Raw genomic sequence first — 14,509 nt, 5'->3', positions numbered from 1 at the left:
AGCGTGCAGATAGCGTCAGGGCTGTTTAACTGATAACCTGCAACACGTTTAGAGCTTCAATGTTTTAAAACACTCACTATATCACATTACAGCTGCAGATATGTGCTTTTCCCCCGCTCATACATCAGACGAGGTTCTACTTTGAGAATCATACTTCATCATAAAAGGACACAAACTTTAAGGGTGGAAAATGCAGCCATTTTACACTCACATGGAAGCTCACTGGGGCAGTATGGAGGGAGATTTAGATTATCTGTCATTGTGAAAACTGAAGGCCTGTTGCTTTATGAGTAAGCCGGTCAGCTGATGCTGCTCGGCTTCAAGGAGACACGAAATATATGTCGGGACTAATGTGATGTGTAAAGAAAGGCACAAAAACAAAAGCATGTATAAGCATCAGACATTTCTCAGCTGGACATTATCATAGATCATGGAGAGGCTGTAAGGGGGAAAGCATCCTTTTTTGACAGGCAGAAAGAAGTAAATTGATATAGAGGGGAGAGATATCAGTCACATTTACATATCTATATTGCTTGAACACCTGAAGTCAGAATCTGATGCAGTATTTGTTATCATCCCCCCCTCCCCCTTGCTGTAATGGCAGATAGATGCACGTCTTGCCCATACATCAGAAGTCGCTATACGGCAAAAGGAAGCTGTAAGACTGTGACACAGCGTTCACTTTTAGGAGAGCAGAGACATATTTAAAAAAGACAGAGAGGGACAAAAAGTAGAGCCACTGGCTCATGAAATAAATTGTCCCAATTACAATAAAGTGTGGCTCTTGGTCAGTGTGCACGGCAGGCAGTTCATCTTTATTACAATCAGTTAATGAAAATCAATCCCCCTCCTGATAAACTCTTATCTCCACGGCCTTTGCGCTCCCCTCGTGCGGGGAGATAATAAATTAGGGTAATATTGCCTTTGATGAGGGAGTGAATTGCAAATTATTGTAACTTTCCAAGATTTATGATGCAGATGCTTAATTTCCGAGCTGGGTTTTTCAGGGCGTCAGGGTGCCGGGGGGCCATTTGTTAAAAGTTTGGTGACACAGACTCGTTAATAAAAATACACACTGAGACAACCAGGTGTTCTCAGCTGTTCTCTACTGTTACTGTAGCATCGAAAACACTGCTGAACCAGCAGGAACTCCCGGGTTATAGGAGAAGCCTGGCGTTTTCCTTACACATAGTATTTTACCTATAAGAGAGAATACATACTGAAAGGAGAAACCCGGGGAAGCAACATGTTTACTAAAGTAGGACTGCCAATCATACAATGTTATTCACCCCACACCCCAACCTTCTCCCCCCTGTTCTCTATCGCACAACCAGGAGCGTATGATTTGATATGTAGGTCAGTACCCATTCTGGAGTGAGCTGGTGGGTGAGATATGTCTGGTTGCTTGCTGTCACTCTGATTATTGAGGAGACACAGAAAGATTGAGTTGGTCAGGTATGAGAAAGCCTGCGGTATGAGATAGCTCTATAATCGCTGTGACTCGAATCTCTCTCTCTGTCTCGCACACACACACACACACACACACACACACACAGACACACACGCACCCAGACAAACTGGTGAAGAAATGAATAACTTCTTGCTTTTTGTTCTGCGGCACTGACCCATGTAACAGGGTGTAATGTACGTGTATGTTGAATGTCTTCTACTTGGTGCAACAATCAGACTGAGTGCGTCATTAAGCAGGGTAGATTAGAGGTCTTATGAGTCATCGAGAGGCGAGGAATAAAGCAGGTGATCATTTAAGGAGTCGCACAATCTCACCAGAACAGCTGAATAAGTTTACAGCTGTGATTAAACAATCCATGCATCGCACGCAGGCGTCAATAAAACTAACGACAGGCCAAATTCCTACACCTTTGAACGCAACAGTGTTCCTCCAACACAGCAAAGCCGTCGTCTACCTTAGGGCCGATGCCGTAGGCGCCACGACAACAAAGTCATTCTAATCCCCGTAATGTTTATTAGATCATCTGAACATTTGATTATCTTGTCATACTAAGTCTATCCTTACCAAGACGACCTCATTTAAGTTTAAGGAACATTCTGCGTTAAGACAGCCATCAATCTCACCTTTATCAATCAAGGAGAGAACTCACACACCACTATCTATTTATCTTGCCAAGTGCTCTATTAATATCAAATTAATTTCCCCATTGAGAGTATCAATCACTCAAGCAGTTTTTCCTCAACTCATTAGCTTGGTAATTGTCCTTGTTTACAGGGGAAAGTCAAGACTGGGTGGCTCAAAGAGGGTGGATGGGCGATCTAGACGGGCTTGAGCGGGTTTCTTGCCAAACCCAGAGTTGCATCTTTTGGTTTGGACTCTTCTTCTCCATCAAGTGTTAAACATCTACATGAAAGTTGAAGAGTATTTGAACGGTCTTGGTATTTCTAAATAAAAATCTTTCTGAAATTGTCAGAAAACTCACACAGCGTTATTATTTCAGCAGTGCTGTCAACCGCCCCGCGTCTCACAATATGAAATTAATTTTTAGAAAATAGGCCTTAAGCTTTTTCTGCTTTGTTCATATTTGAAGGCGAATGGAGGGACACTCAGTTTACATCTCATCAGCTCACTTTTACAACTCGACAGGGAGATGTTGAAAGCAACAGCCATGTATTTAGGAGATGAGAAATTATAAGGTAAGCCTAAGGGAGAGATTTGATGGATGTCCTGAATGCCGAGACATCCGGGCTGCATAGAAAAACAACCATTAAAAGGCCCAATTGATGCCATATACCCGTCAGTGTGTTAACTAGCATTTGCCTGCCCTGCGCTGCCTCCTCCAAGACAAGATTTTAAGTGACAGTTTTTCCACCATTCCACAATTACCTTTTCTCGCTTTCTCCTCCTCCATCTCTCGTTTCCTAATATTAAAAACAGGAGTGATGAGGCACGATCTTCCAGGACGGCCCCGAGCCGGGCTGAGAGGAAGGCGCAACGGTCGAAAAAAAAAAAGGGTGACAAATTCATCACTGCTGTCATCATTGACTGAATTCATGTGACTAAATGAGCTCTTAAATGCGCTCGGACGTGTGATGGTTCATGCTGTCACTCAGGCCAACATTAGGATGCACGGATCCTCTTTAATGCCATTTTTGGTGCCAATAAAAATGAATCCCATCCCTCTTCAGCCTTCACATATAGCATTAGTAGTCCATGTTGTTGTCGTTGACTCTAACCCGGTGTTAAGCACAGACTAAATCCTATTTGGAGCCCTGCAGTGCTCTGGCAGACAAAAGCGAAGCCAGCAGCCAGCTCAGCACTCACAGGTAACATTTACACAGGGGACAGAGAACATACTGTGGATCCCTACAGCTACACAGCCGGCCTGTCAAAGCTGTCTATGCAGACAAGTCCCCAGCCATTGTAGACTGAGGGCCCCACCAGGACATGTGTGGTATTACTAGCACACACACACGACTCCCCTCCATTAGGACCATCGATTGAAAAGTTTGTAGCTCCTTGTTTGGAACCAACCAGAAGATCATTTTAAAGATTTTTTTAACATGAGATTTAATCAAAGATGTCCTAATTGAAGCTTGTATAACTTGTTTACACTCTTCTTCACCCGAGGAAGACGCTGGGTACCGAGTGTGTGACAAAGACAAGAGGACAAACAAAACCTTAATCTGGAGTGTCCAACACTTTAATACAGAAAAATTACAGATACAGTTCAACACATATTAGTTTACTTTTCTTACAAAGGACTCAAAAAAAAATAACCTACTTAACACGAGTGTAAAGCATATTACAAGTTAAAACATCTATACACAGGCAAATGTACACAATATAAAACACATATATACACTCTTTTAATATATTATTATATAAAGATTTTTTTTTTTTAACCTTTAAAAACAGGAAGCCGGACCGCATGAAGAGGGAGTGTTTCACAGAATGGACTTGAAATGTAGCAGGAGGGAACATCACACTGGACCATAGTGACATCATGAATAGGTAGTTTTTACAGACAGTTGTTGGATCCTGTGAATGCATCAGGCCACAAATTTTGCTCTGAAATGACGATGGGAACAAGAAAAAACACAGGGATATACGTTTGAACTCTTTGTGTTATAGCCGTTAAGCGCTGCTGATATGACTGGATTATACGGGGATCTAAAAGCCACGAGTCAGCGCGCGCACACACTGATCGATCCGCGCGGGGTTACATGTATCGCTCCGTACGTGCCGGCCCCCCGTTATGATGAAGTCTCAGTTTAAGTGATTGTGATTCGCCAGCCGTGAGGTCAGCTGAGATTTATTTCATGAGTCGGCTGTGTGTGAGTGTGTGTGTGGAATTGATTGACGCCTGTCCAATCAGTGAAATGCATCTGTGTGCTCGTATATAAGTGAATAAATCAACTTTAAGATGATGGAGAAGAGAGAGAATCAGGTCTGTGTTATCAGTGATCGTTTCTTTAACGGCGCCAAAACGACGCCAGGTTTCATTTGTTGTGTGTGTTAATGAGGTTTTCCATGCTGATGCTCGGGTCGCTCACTTCTGTTTGGGTGGCGGATTGTTCCATGTGTGTGTGTGTGTGTATATTCATACTGGAGTGTGAAATCCTTCAAATGGCAAACATCGGAAAAAAGAACACAACATTCACAAATGCCAAAAACAAAATACAAATATATACGTCTGAGCTCTCCATCACTCTCTCAAGCTGCTCGGGCTCTGCTTCCATGTCTCGCGTGTGTTTTTTTTAATAAATCATTTGTATTTATTTTCCTTTACAAAAGCAGCAGAGCGAGGAGCAGGAGTGTGAGCAGGGAGTGGGTGTTAGCCGCTGTAGCAGCCAGTGTGTGAGACACTCCCTGGTTGTAAAGACGAGGAGTCCTTGGGGAGTTCTGCTTCAGTTTACTGGGAGGCAGCGCCTTTAAATCCTCCAAAGCACCAAAAGCTGCCATAGAGAACTCAGGATCTCCTGTGGTCAGTAAGTCAAACACACAGGACTGAAAGTAGACGTCCTCCACCTGCAGAGTCTCCCTACACTTGGCTGTAGCTCGCTCCACTGTATAGATTTGGTGCGGGGGGCGCAGGGTGTTAGAGCCTTGCCCGGGGCCGGGCAGGCGGGGCTGCTGGCTCTGGCGGCCCAGCGTGTGCTCTTTTATGAGCTCATTGCGAGGGCAGCCGTGCAAACACAGCTGAAGCCCACCATTGTCCTCTGAAAAGTCCAGGGTGTCCTCTGGCATGCGGATAGCAAAGGTCAGGTAGCTGCCCACACGCCGGATGATAATGGACGTGCCAATGTAGCGCGCCTGGATCTTCACCTGCCGGCCCGCTCCAGAGACTCCTCGCTCCAGGATCGTGAGGCTGCCGCTCTCGCCGCCGCTGCGAGTGCCATCCTGAAATGCCAAGGGCAGATCTTCGGTGGTGGCCTGGTACACCTTCTGATCTGTGCAGCCGTGGTACAACTTGAAGATCACCGTGATCTGTAACAGGAGGGAAACAGAAGCAGTGTTAGAAGATGTGATCACTTTGAAATGCAACTATGCTTGCTTTGTCACAGACTAGTATGTCACTGCTTTACATAATAAACACCTCTAGGAAATGTCAAAAGGTTTCTTAACTAATCCTAAATGAGAATATTACCGGTTATGACCACAGGGTGGCAGGAGGAAACCAAAAACTTCCTCTCCACAGAGGGCACTTATACACATGGAAACATTACTGCTGTCCGTGGCTTCTAAGACCACACTGGCCTTTCCTCCTAACACACTGACAGCTATTCTCTCTCTCTCTCTCTTCCTCTCCCTCTCTCTCTCTCTCTCTCTGCTGTAATCTGAGGCCAATACGTCCACATCCATGATTACAGCCAGAGGATCAGTGCGTCGCTGTCAACGGTCCACTGGAGTTGCAGCAAAATGTTGAGAGGAAGGCTATCAGCGCTCTATTGGAATCCATCAACCAAACAGATAACCACATGTGAACAGACTACAAAAGAGAGACTAAGTGCGCCTTTCACCACTATTTATCCATTCTTACCTAAAACAAATTAAAGCTCCGTACACGGCGGGGCCAATAACTCCAAAACTTCTTCTTTGAATGCAGGATCAAACATAAATTGCTTCATAACTGCCTCATCTCTCCATAAATCTTCCACCCCCTTTCCCCTCGCGCCGGCATTATCCCCGTCTCTCTTCAATGGCCGCCTTCAATTTGTATTCCGAGCAGAGATTTTGGAGAAATTGGGGCCTACCCCTCCCGTTCCCTTCAAAGGCGACCTGACAAAGCGGCGGCTGTGGTTAAGTTTACACATACAGGGATACTGTATGTGATGGATGAGCTCACGTGTGAAGGCTGACAGCTGAAAACAACTCGGAGAGAGAGAGAGGGAGGGAGAGAGAGAGAGGGATGGGGGCATGTGGGCGCTGGCACAGACAAACCCAGGGAGAAGGTCTCTGCATCTGCGCCCCCCCCCCCCCCCCCCCCCCCCCCCGCCTCAAACCCCTCCACACGCCAGAGATCCCTTTGAAATCCTTTGTTCTAAACTCAAGGACGTTTCAGGTAATGAGGCTACTTAAAAACTATTTACCCAAATGCTACAGTTTGACTGCGAGAGCCAAATAAATACTTTCCCCCCCCCCCCCCTCCACCCAAATTGGTAGAATTAGGTGGATTAGCGACATCGCCAATAAAACAATGGGGGGAGATTCTTATTAAAAAGCCCTGTGGCATTTATGTGGAGCCTTAAACACCAATCTGACTTTAAAAGCAGAGATTAAGACGCTGCAAAAGGTTCAATCAGAGTGAAAGCAGCTGATTTAATTACTCAAGAAACTAAAAAAACTAAAAAACCCTCTTACTGCTGTCCAATTATTCCCTTATTTTTCCAACATCGTTCCATATTTACACAAAAGGAGCCCCAGTTAATTATTTGACCAGAGGGGTGAAAAATCGTTCCAGATCGTGGCGGTGGAGGAAAATGTTTGAGCGAGCGTTAATCACTACCATATGACCACCCATGTGTTAAAGGTAGAGCGCTCAAGCATGTCTGTGATTCAACACCACTGAAGGACTCCCTCCTCTCTCTCTCCCTCTCTCTCTCTCGCCCTTCACAGATCTGAAGGAGATGCAAGACAAGAGGAATGCTAGAGGCTGCAGAGGCACCGTGGAATGACGATTAACTTCACATGTTTTGATACTTTATGGCAATACTAGAGCTCGCAGGGAAAAGGGGGAAGAAAATCTGCCTCCTTATGTTTCCAGACTTATGGATGCGATTGTTGGAGTGTGTTTGAATGTCAGGATTGCTTTCTGACCGCTAACTGTGACAAAGCTTTAATCGTGATTGACCCGATGTCCCCCTAACTCCGCCCCCCTTCTGTACCCATCCTTACCTTGCTGGTTGCCGTGGCGCTGGAGCCCAGGACGACGGGCACGTTGGTCACCTGCACAGACAGGAAGCGGTTGTCGATCAGCGGCCAGGCGCCTTCCACCTTGCAGGTCTGAAACTCGTCGCGGAAAGTCCTTAGGTGAGGGTCTCCGAATAATCCACAGTGGGCGTATTTCTTCTGTTGGCCGGCCGAGCCCGACGCCAGCACGCGGTTCTCGTAGTTGCACAGCTCGGACGCGGCCGGTCGGGACGTGCTGGCGGCCTTGGCGGAGGACGTGGGCCCGTCGCTGGAGCAGTTGTGCTGAGAGAATAACTCCTTTATGCGGAAGACGGCCGAGTGGTAGACCAGGTCGCCCCGGCAGCTGCGCGCCTGCCGCTGGGTGCAGAGAGCGTAGGCCCGCAAGGCGATGCAGTAGTCCAAATCCAGAGCCGCGTCCTCATGCAGGCCACTAGAGGGTGAGGTAGAAGCCACGTAGTCGGTGTTGCAACGCTGGATTCGGCATTGCTGGCAGTGAGCTGAGAAGCGAGAGAAATGGAGAGAGTTGTTGTTTTAACACGTGTTAATCTGTCCCTTGTTGTGTATTTTCGCTCCTCCTTCTCGGCAGAAAGCTGATTCTGGCTGCGTTCGCTCCATGAACAGATTGCATAACGCTCGCCTGAGGAGAAAAATATTTATCCTGAGAAGAAATCATATAATCCGTCTGACATTTAAGGTTGTATTACCTCAGTGCGCTCGCCGGTGTCACAACTTTTCCACAATCAAGTAAAGTGCAATCAAGGGAGCCATTAAAAGCCCCAACACGCGTGAACTCACAAGGCCACGCTCCCACACTGGGCCACAGAGTCAGTCACAACTTATTTCCCCCTACTAGCCCTCACTGAAATGGCATCACTGGAGGAGGAAACCGACCTGTGTAGTTTGCCTGGGGGTGCCGAATGTGGTTTGGCTGTCGCTGAGGTAATTGAAGTCCATTAAGCTACACGACGTAGCACAGCGGGGCTCAGTTCAAGAGGAACACGAGGCGTAAATCGGAGGAATTCACCGTGTTGGGGTCCAAACAGAACCCAACATAGGTATGGCAAAGGCGAGGTATTAGATGAAGGGAAATGAAGAGCTATAACTACTTTTGAGAGATGGATGTTGGGAATCTATTTCACTTTTCGAGTTTTAGAGTGTTTTAAGATGCAAAGTCTCACAGAATGACTTGGATATGAACTTGGGCTCTATGGTGGATTCCCTCCAGCTGATGAGCTTCAGACAGCCTCCACATATCACAGTTACAGAAGGGGATAGAGGGGATTTGACTGCAATACAAAGCGTTTCCATCTAATCTCCAAACAGGAGAGACAAAAGGCAGAGAGATAAGCGCAGGCATTTTCAAACAATGAAAATCTTTTTCCCCCGCACCGTTTCTTCCACCTCCTCATGAGTCTCTCTACCCCACGGATGCACCGGGAGGGCACGACGAATGATTAATGCATCTCACACTCGGTGCACTTCAACACAAGCCCTGATAAAACAGAGATGGAGTGTGAGAGGTCAAGTTAGAGGCATTCTGCACCCCTTCTCTGAATTCCTACAGGCCTCCACAGTCTTGCTGTGAGGTCACCGGAGTCTGCTTTGATTGACAGTTTTTGACAATCACTGCCTGCATAGCCATCAACAGCCATGCATCTCCCCAAAGGGTCTTTATGTTCTGGTGCTTAATAGGCGACCAACAAGTGAGAGGACCGTGTGGGAAACATGAGAAGAGACAAGTGGAGATGCAGATTGCCCACACAAACAGCAGTGGAATTAGTTAGTGTTACAGTTTTAATATGCTTTATCAAAAAGAGTAGCGGGAGTAGTTTTGACACACAATCTGGCCCTTAAAACAGTTTTTCTCCAATCACAACAAACTCAGGTGTGCCAAGCTGGAGTCTGAACTATTTACTAACTACTATTACTATCCTAATTCATAGATAAACCTTAGAATCACTTAGTTTTAGGTACATCTGATAACTTGCCTCAATGAGATAAGATAAACTAACCTTACTACCACACATCTGAATGCATTACAACACTATTTGGTAGATTTGTGCCCTGACACTCTTGTGGCATTTGTCCCTTTTGTGAATGTGTTACAACCACTTGCATACACATTGCATTGCATACACATTACAGTCAAATTATAATACAATTCTCAGTATTTGAAGTATTGGGAGGAACAGTAACAGGTTTTAGCAGGGTATAACCTTAAATAGTTAAAAATGTATCGTATTATGCGGAGACTAAACCAACATAACAACTTAATGGAGTAAACAGTTTAGCTTTATCACGGGGTTTATACAGAATTAAATATCACAACAGTGGGATCTTATCAAATCTTATCTGATGAGGTCCTGGACCTTTGTTATTGGATTATTACTGTTCTTTTTGAGGCTTTAGAGACCTTTAAGGCATTAATAACTTGATGAATTAAGTCGGATTCGCGTACCAAAGAAATCACGATCAACACGTTCTGAGGCCAGAAAGTTGGACCCCATGCATGGCAGCTAACAAAGCTACTAAATGAAGCACAAATGGGGGAAAACCACAACGCTAGACCCACGTTCGACACATGCAAAAGCAACCGAGAGGCTGTTTAAAAGCTATAAAGTGTGACTTCGTTCCTAAAAGTGCAGATCCGTGCTTGTTTCGTTGAAGTTTCAAGTTGAAAACAAGCGCCGTCGTCTCGTCTCTTTGGGGGGACGACGCTCGGACGCCTGTTGCTACTGAGCGATGCTAACGGAGAGCTTAGCCGCAACAGCGCACAAACTTAGTGAAAACTTGTAAAAAGAGAGAAAACATGTGTTTATCTACACACACGGAGACATTTGCGTGGGGTGAAGAAGTGTTTGCCGTCGTTGCTTTGTGTGGAAAAGTTTTAAAAGGTGTCTAAAAAGTGTCCGTAAACTTGTGCTTTTTTTCAGCTAGCGATAAATGACGATACTTTGTCCCAGCAACGGAGGGGGAACTTTTTTTTACAACAAACCAGACAAAATGTTCCCACATTACAAACACAAAACACCCGAAAACCGACACGAAATTTAGATTAAAGTGGTTTAGAGTTTGAGTTCAGACGGAGAAGTTCGGAAAAGTTGCCTTTTTCCATCCCCGCCTCCATTCCTGGGAGCGGGTCGGGACTCGGAGCCGCATGCAGGAGGAGGAGTGGAGCAGCACGGATTGAATCAGCGGCTCTTACCTGCTCGGAACAGAAGCGAGAGAGCCACCATCGTCAGCGTCACGCAGTCCCAAAGCCGCCGCCGCTTAGCCGAGGGTTGAGGTCCGCTTCTCCCCATACCAATCCATTCAGTTAGAATGGAGATCCTCGACTGCTGCTCATCGACGCTGCGGCTGCGGGAGAAATAATCACACACACACAAAAATTCTTCGTCTTCGTTTCCCCCCAAAGCGCTGTCATTCAAAAAGGGGCCCCCGTCTTCAGGGCGGCTCTACCGGGGGGGAGGGACTACAGAGGAGCCGGGGCCCGGAGGTGACTGCCGGCCAATGGAAGACTAATTATTCACTAACCGCTTCGTATTTACATGGAGAGCCAATTACGGAGAAGGAGAATCGGTGTGAAAATATAACTGTCCCAGTGAAATAAGAACTGGCCGGCAGCAGGTTTAATCGTTGTATAAACTCATCGACTAACTTTATATCTATATGATCTGATTGGTAAAGGAAATCGATGCGTTCAGGGTATTGAGAAGTGTAAAGTAATGGAGCTTTTGTCATGCAGAGCCCAAAGGAGCCTATTAGAGACTTTAAGTGAATTCAGCAGAGTCTTTGCACTACAAAGCAGACAACTGTCCCGTTTGGCTCCCCCCTGCCCCCATCGGCCCCCATCTGAGAGCAACTGTGTGTGTGTGTGTGTGTGTGTGTGTAGGGGGGGTTGCGATTTAGTGTGCGTGTGTGTGTTCAGCGTGCAAGCATTACTTCTCTCACCTGTTGTTCCCTCACGCTGTTGTTTGAATAATGAGATTGGAAGAGTGATCGTGTGAAGTGGAGAGCAAGTTAATGCAGTTTTATCTTTGCTTTATTAACTCAGGGTTGTTTTAAGTGTAAAGACTTGGGAATTGACAATCAATATGTTGTTTTTATTGTCATTATTAGTCTCATTGTTGTCATTAGCAGTTGAAAAGCATTGACGGAGGCTGGGAGAGTAAAAAATGGCAGTAAGCTATAATGTGTGATTTACTCCATAACACCAAGCATGTTTTTGTAATCTGGGGTCAGTAAAGTCTTTCTTAAGTCCATTCTCTTCTTGTTAATGTGTCAACAAAACATGTCCATTTTTTTTGCTTCTGACAGTTTCAAAATACAGAAACTACTCTCTTCGAATTGTTTTCTCTCAGCAAATCTCTGTGTGCTATTCATTTTTCCATTACATTTGCACTTAGCAACTTGTGTGTTACTCTTTTCCTTTTGTGGCCAACTTTCCATCTCTCGCACTCCTCCAACGACACTTCGTCTTTCATTTGCACAGCTGCTGTGAGGCTGGACCATCTGCAAGGCACATAGCTCTTGCTCTCAGCCTCAGACACACTACGAAAAAAGTTGTTTTTAATGTACAAACTAATTACTGGATAAAACGCTGTTATAATGAAAATCAACAGCTAGAGTGTGGAGGATTTCAACAATTAGATCAAAGCTCCTAGCTTTGTTTTGGTCCAGCTGAAACATTGGGGTTCTATGTGGGTCTCCTCCATGCGCCTCCCTCCTGACTTTATGAGAGAGAAGTGAACCCAGACAGTTATTGGATCACTGGTTTTTCTATACACATGCTGGCTCCTTCGGCCACACAATTGTGTGATTCAGGTGGCCTGTCAGTCTTGTGAAAGGTCTTCACAGGCCCATGTTGATGTGGGGCTGATATATATAGTGGAGGGGGAAACGAAGACAGCTCAACCCAAGTGGAACGTTTGGATTGTTGTGTGCTGCCAGAAGGGCCCCTGTCACACTGGATCCACTGTGCCAAGTTTATCCCCACAGAGAGCTTTACCTTACTCTGTTTGTTCAGCTAATTTTGGAGGCTTGCTTGGTTGATCTGCTTTATGGCTGTGCTTTACGGTCGCATATTAAATCCCACAAACAGGTTAGACGTGGTACATGTGGCGGTGACACAATGTGGCGGATAGAGCTGTTGATGGTGTGTGGATATACGGCGGATTAAAATGAATTTCTCACCTGTTACACTGAAAGTCTTCAGAATCAGCTTTTGACATTTCCTGAGGGGAGAAAATAAATTGTTTACTTCATGTTGCAGCAACCTGTGGCAGCAGAATTAATAAAATACGCGTTTGCATGGTTTATGTAGAATCAGACGACAACAAGATGAAAGCTGTTGCATGACGTATATCCATTCTACATAGTCAAGTGTGTGTGAACAAATGAACTGCAGCTTCTCATTAAGGGCCTGATGGGACTTTGGCATCATTGAAGCTCAGCCCAGTGAAGCAAACCGTTCATTGATCCAGGTGGATGGTAAGGATGAATTCTGCACATGAAAGAAACTCCTGGACGGCCTGTCAGGCTTGATGGGGGAGAAAGGCCTCTTTCTTCCCACAATTCCTTATGAGCGTATTGCATTGCATGACACAGCAAATATATACGTATATATTCCATCAGTGAAACAAGTTGGACACTGAGTGGATGGTTTTCTTGGATGTATCAGGTAAATTTTTTTTAACAAGGCTGGAGTATTTCTCTCCTGACAGTGGATCTCTTGTTGTAGTACAATAGAAAAAATGTATTAAGTGTAGTGAACACGAACACATAACTGAAATAGAAGAGTTGATCTCTAAGGAGCTCAGAAGAACGCCTGATAGAAACGCGTAGGGAAGAACACATGCAACAAAAATGCTACAATGGCACTTTAATATTTTCAGCATTAGTCAAGGAACTGCGAGTTCACATAAGAATGCCAGAGAGCGTCTGGGAGTGTGTTGCAGAGAGTAGAAAAGGTAGAGAGAGGGAGAAAAAAACTGAGAGAGTGAGAAAGAAAGGGGGTAGGGTGGAGGAAGGGGGAGAAGAAGAGGGAGTGAGGGATTGGGTTTCCTCTGACTGTGTGTCTGGGCAGCTCCACATGTTCCTCATTAAGGTCCTCACACTGTGGGACCAGCTCCACACCGTGATGCTTGTTTTTGTTATTAGGCCCAACGTGCTGTGGTCTGGAGGAAAACCCGAAAACTGGGCCAGTTCAGGACCATCTCCTCCGCTTTGCTCTCCTCAAACCAGCAAAACACAAACTACGCTGACCTGACAGGCTGGATCTGCACCGCAACATGTTAAACACACTGTACACATGGACACACACAAGAGCTAAAGCAATGTTTTATACATTGATTTTGTTTCCGGCAATAAAATGTAAATGAGCAACTTTCTGTTTGTAATTAGATTCTGCATGAATTATGTAATTATCTATCAAATATTTGTACTCCAGTTGCTAATATGTAAATACAAAGTTGCTGAATTGTAAAACTGGGAAACATGGACGCTCTTAGCTGTTAACAGGGAGGATTTATTGAGAAATTCCGGAAATAAAATGTTTACAAAACAATAAAAGTGCAGTTGCAGGAAATGAGTGATGTTTCATGCTTCTGATTCTTGTTTAATTTCATGCCCATGTAAATTTGTCAACTGAGACGTGTATCATGTTGCCTCTGAAGCCCGATAACATCAGAGATTGGAATCAGGAGTAGCACGCCTTCTCTAGCCTCCGCCGGCACCACACGGTTGCAATAGAAGAGACACGCTTATTGAATTTTAAACAGGAACCAGAGCAAATTGACTATTTTTTCTGAGTTTTTCTTTTTTTTTTCAGAAGGGCCCCTGTCTGAAATGAAGTGGCCTATAACACAGCAGCAGAGAGAGGGAGAGAGAGAGAGAGAGAGAGAAAGAGAGAGAGAGAGAGAGAGAGAGAGAGAGGGAGAAGGAGTGATGCAGAAAGTGAGTGTGTCTGTTCAGGCCTCTTGCTGTTCGAGGGGAGCTGTTATCTCCGCTGAGATAAGGCAAACTGTGGTGTGAGTGTATACGGGGCAGCACTGATAGCATCTACACTCAAGGATCCCACTTACGGCACCATGATTGATACCTGACAGCACAGGAGGGGGGGTGGGG

General features: G+C 45.4%; 1 protein-coding gene across 1 annotated transcript; it reads right to left on the bottom strand.

Annotated features, from left to right (window-relative positions):
* Positions 1 to 4,002: 4,002 nt before the first annotated feature.
* On the bottom strand, positions 4,003 to 10,832 carry rgmd (RGM domain family, member D). Its single transcript, XM_076152795.1, has 3 exons — positions 10,590 to 10,832; positions 7,370 to 7,881; positions 4,003 to 5,461 (listed from the first exon to the last, which is right to left on the bottom strand). The coding sequence occupies exons 1-3, from the start codon at positions 10,684 to 10,686 to the stop codon at positions 4,760 to 4,762; spliced, it is 1,311 nt and encodes a 436-aa protein (XP_076008910.1). The 5' UTR covers positions 10,687 to 10,832; the 3' UTR covers positions 4,003 to 4,759.
* Positions 10,833 to 14,509: the final 3,677 nt, after the last annotated feature.

This window comes from Genypterus blacodes, unplaced genomic scaffold (assembly GCF_046128005.1).
Source record: "Genypterus blacodes isolate CSIRO-AG114 ecotype Tasmania unplaced genomic scaffold, CSIRO-AGI_Gbla_v1 ptg000058l_1, whole genome shotgun sequence".
Classification (NCBI taxonomy): domain Eukaryota; kingdom Metazoa; phylum Chordata; class Actinopteri; order Ophidiiformes; family Ophidiidae; genus Genypterus; species Genypterus blacodes.
The sequence above is the reverse complement of the archived record's forward strand: the minus strand, read 5'-3'. Positions and strand labels throughout refer to the sequence as shown.

Coding starts and splice junctions, on each gene's coding strand:
- rgmd (XM_076152795.1), bottom strand. CDS start 10,686: ATGGGGAGAAGCGGACCTCAACCCTCGGCTAAGCGGCGGCGGCTTTGG. Junction 7,882..10,589: donor CTCGCTTCTGTTCCGAGCAG/GTAAGAGCCGCT, acceptor CTCGCTTCTCAG/CTCACTGCCAGCAATGCCGA. Junction 5,462..7,369: donor GCGCCACGGCAACCAGCAAG/GTAAGGATGGGT, acceptor CTCCTGTTACAG/ATCACGGTGATCTTCAAGTT.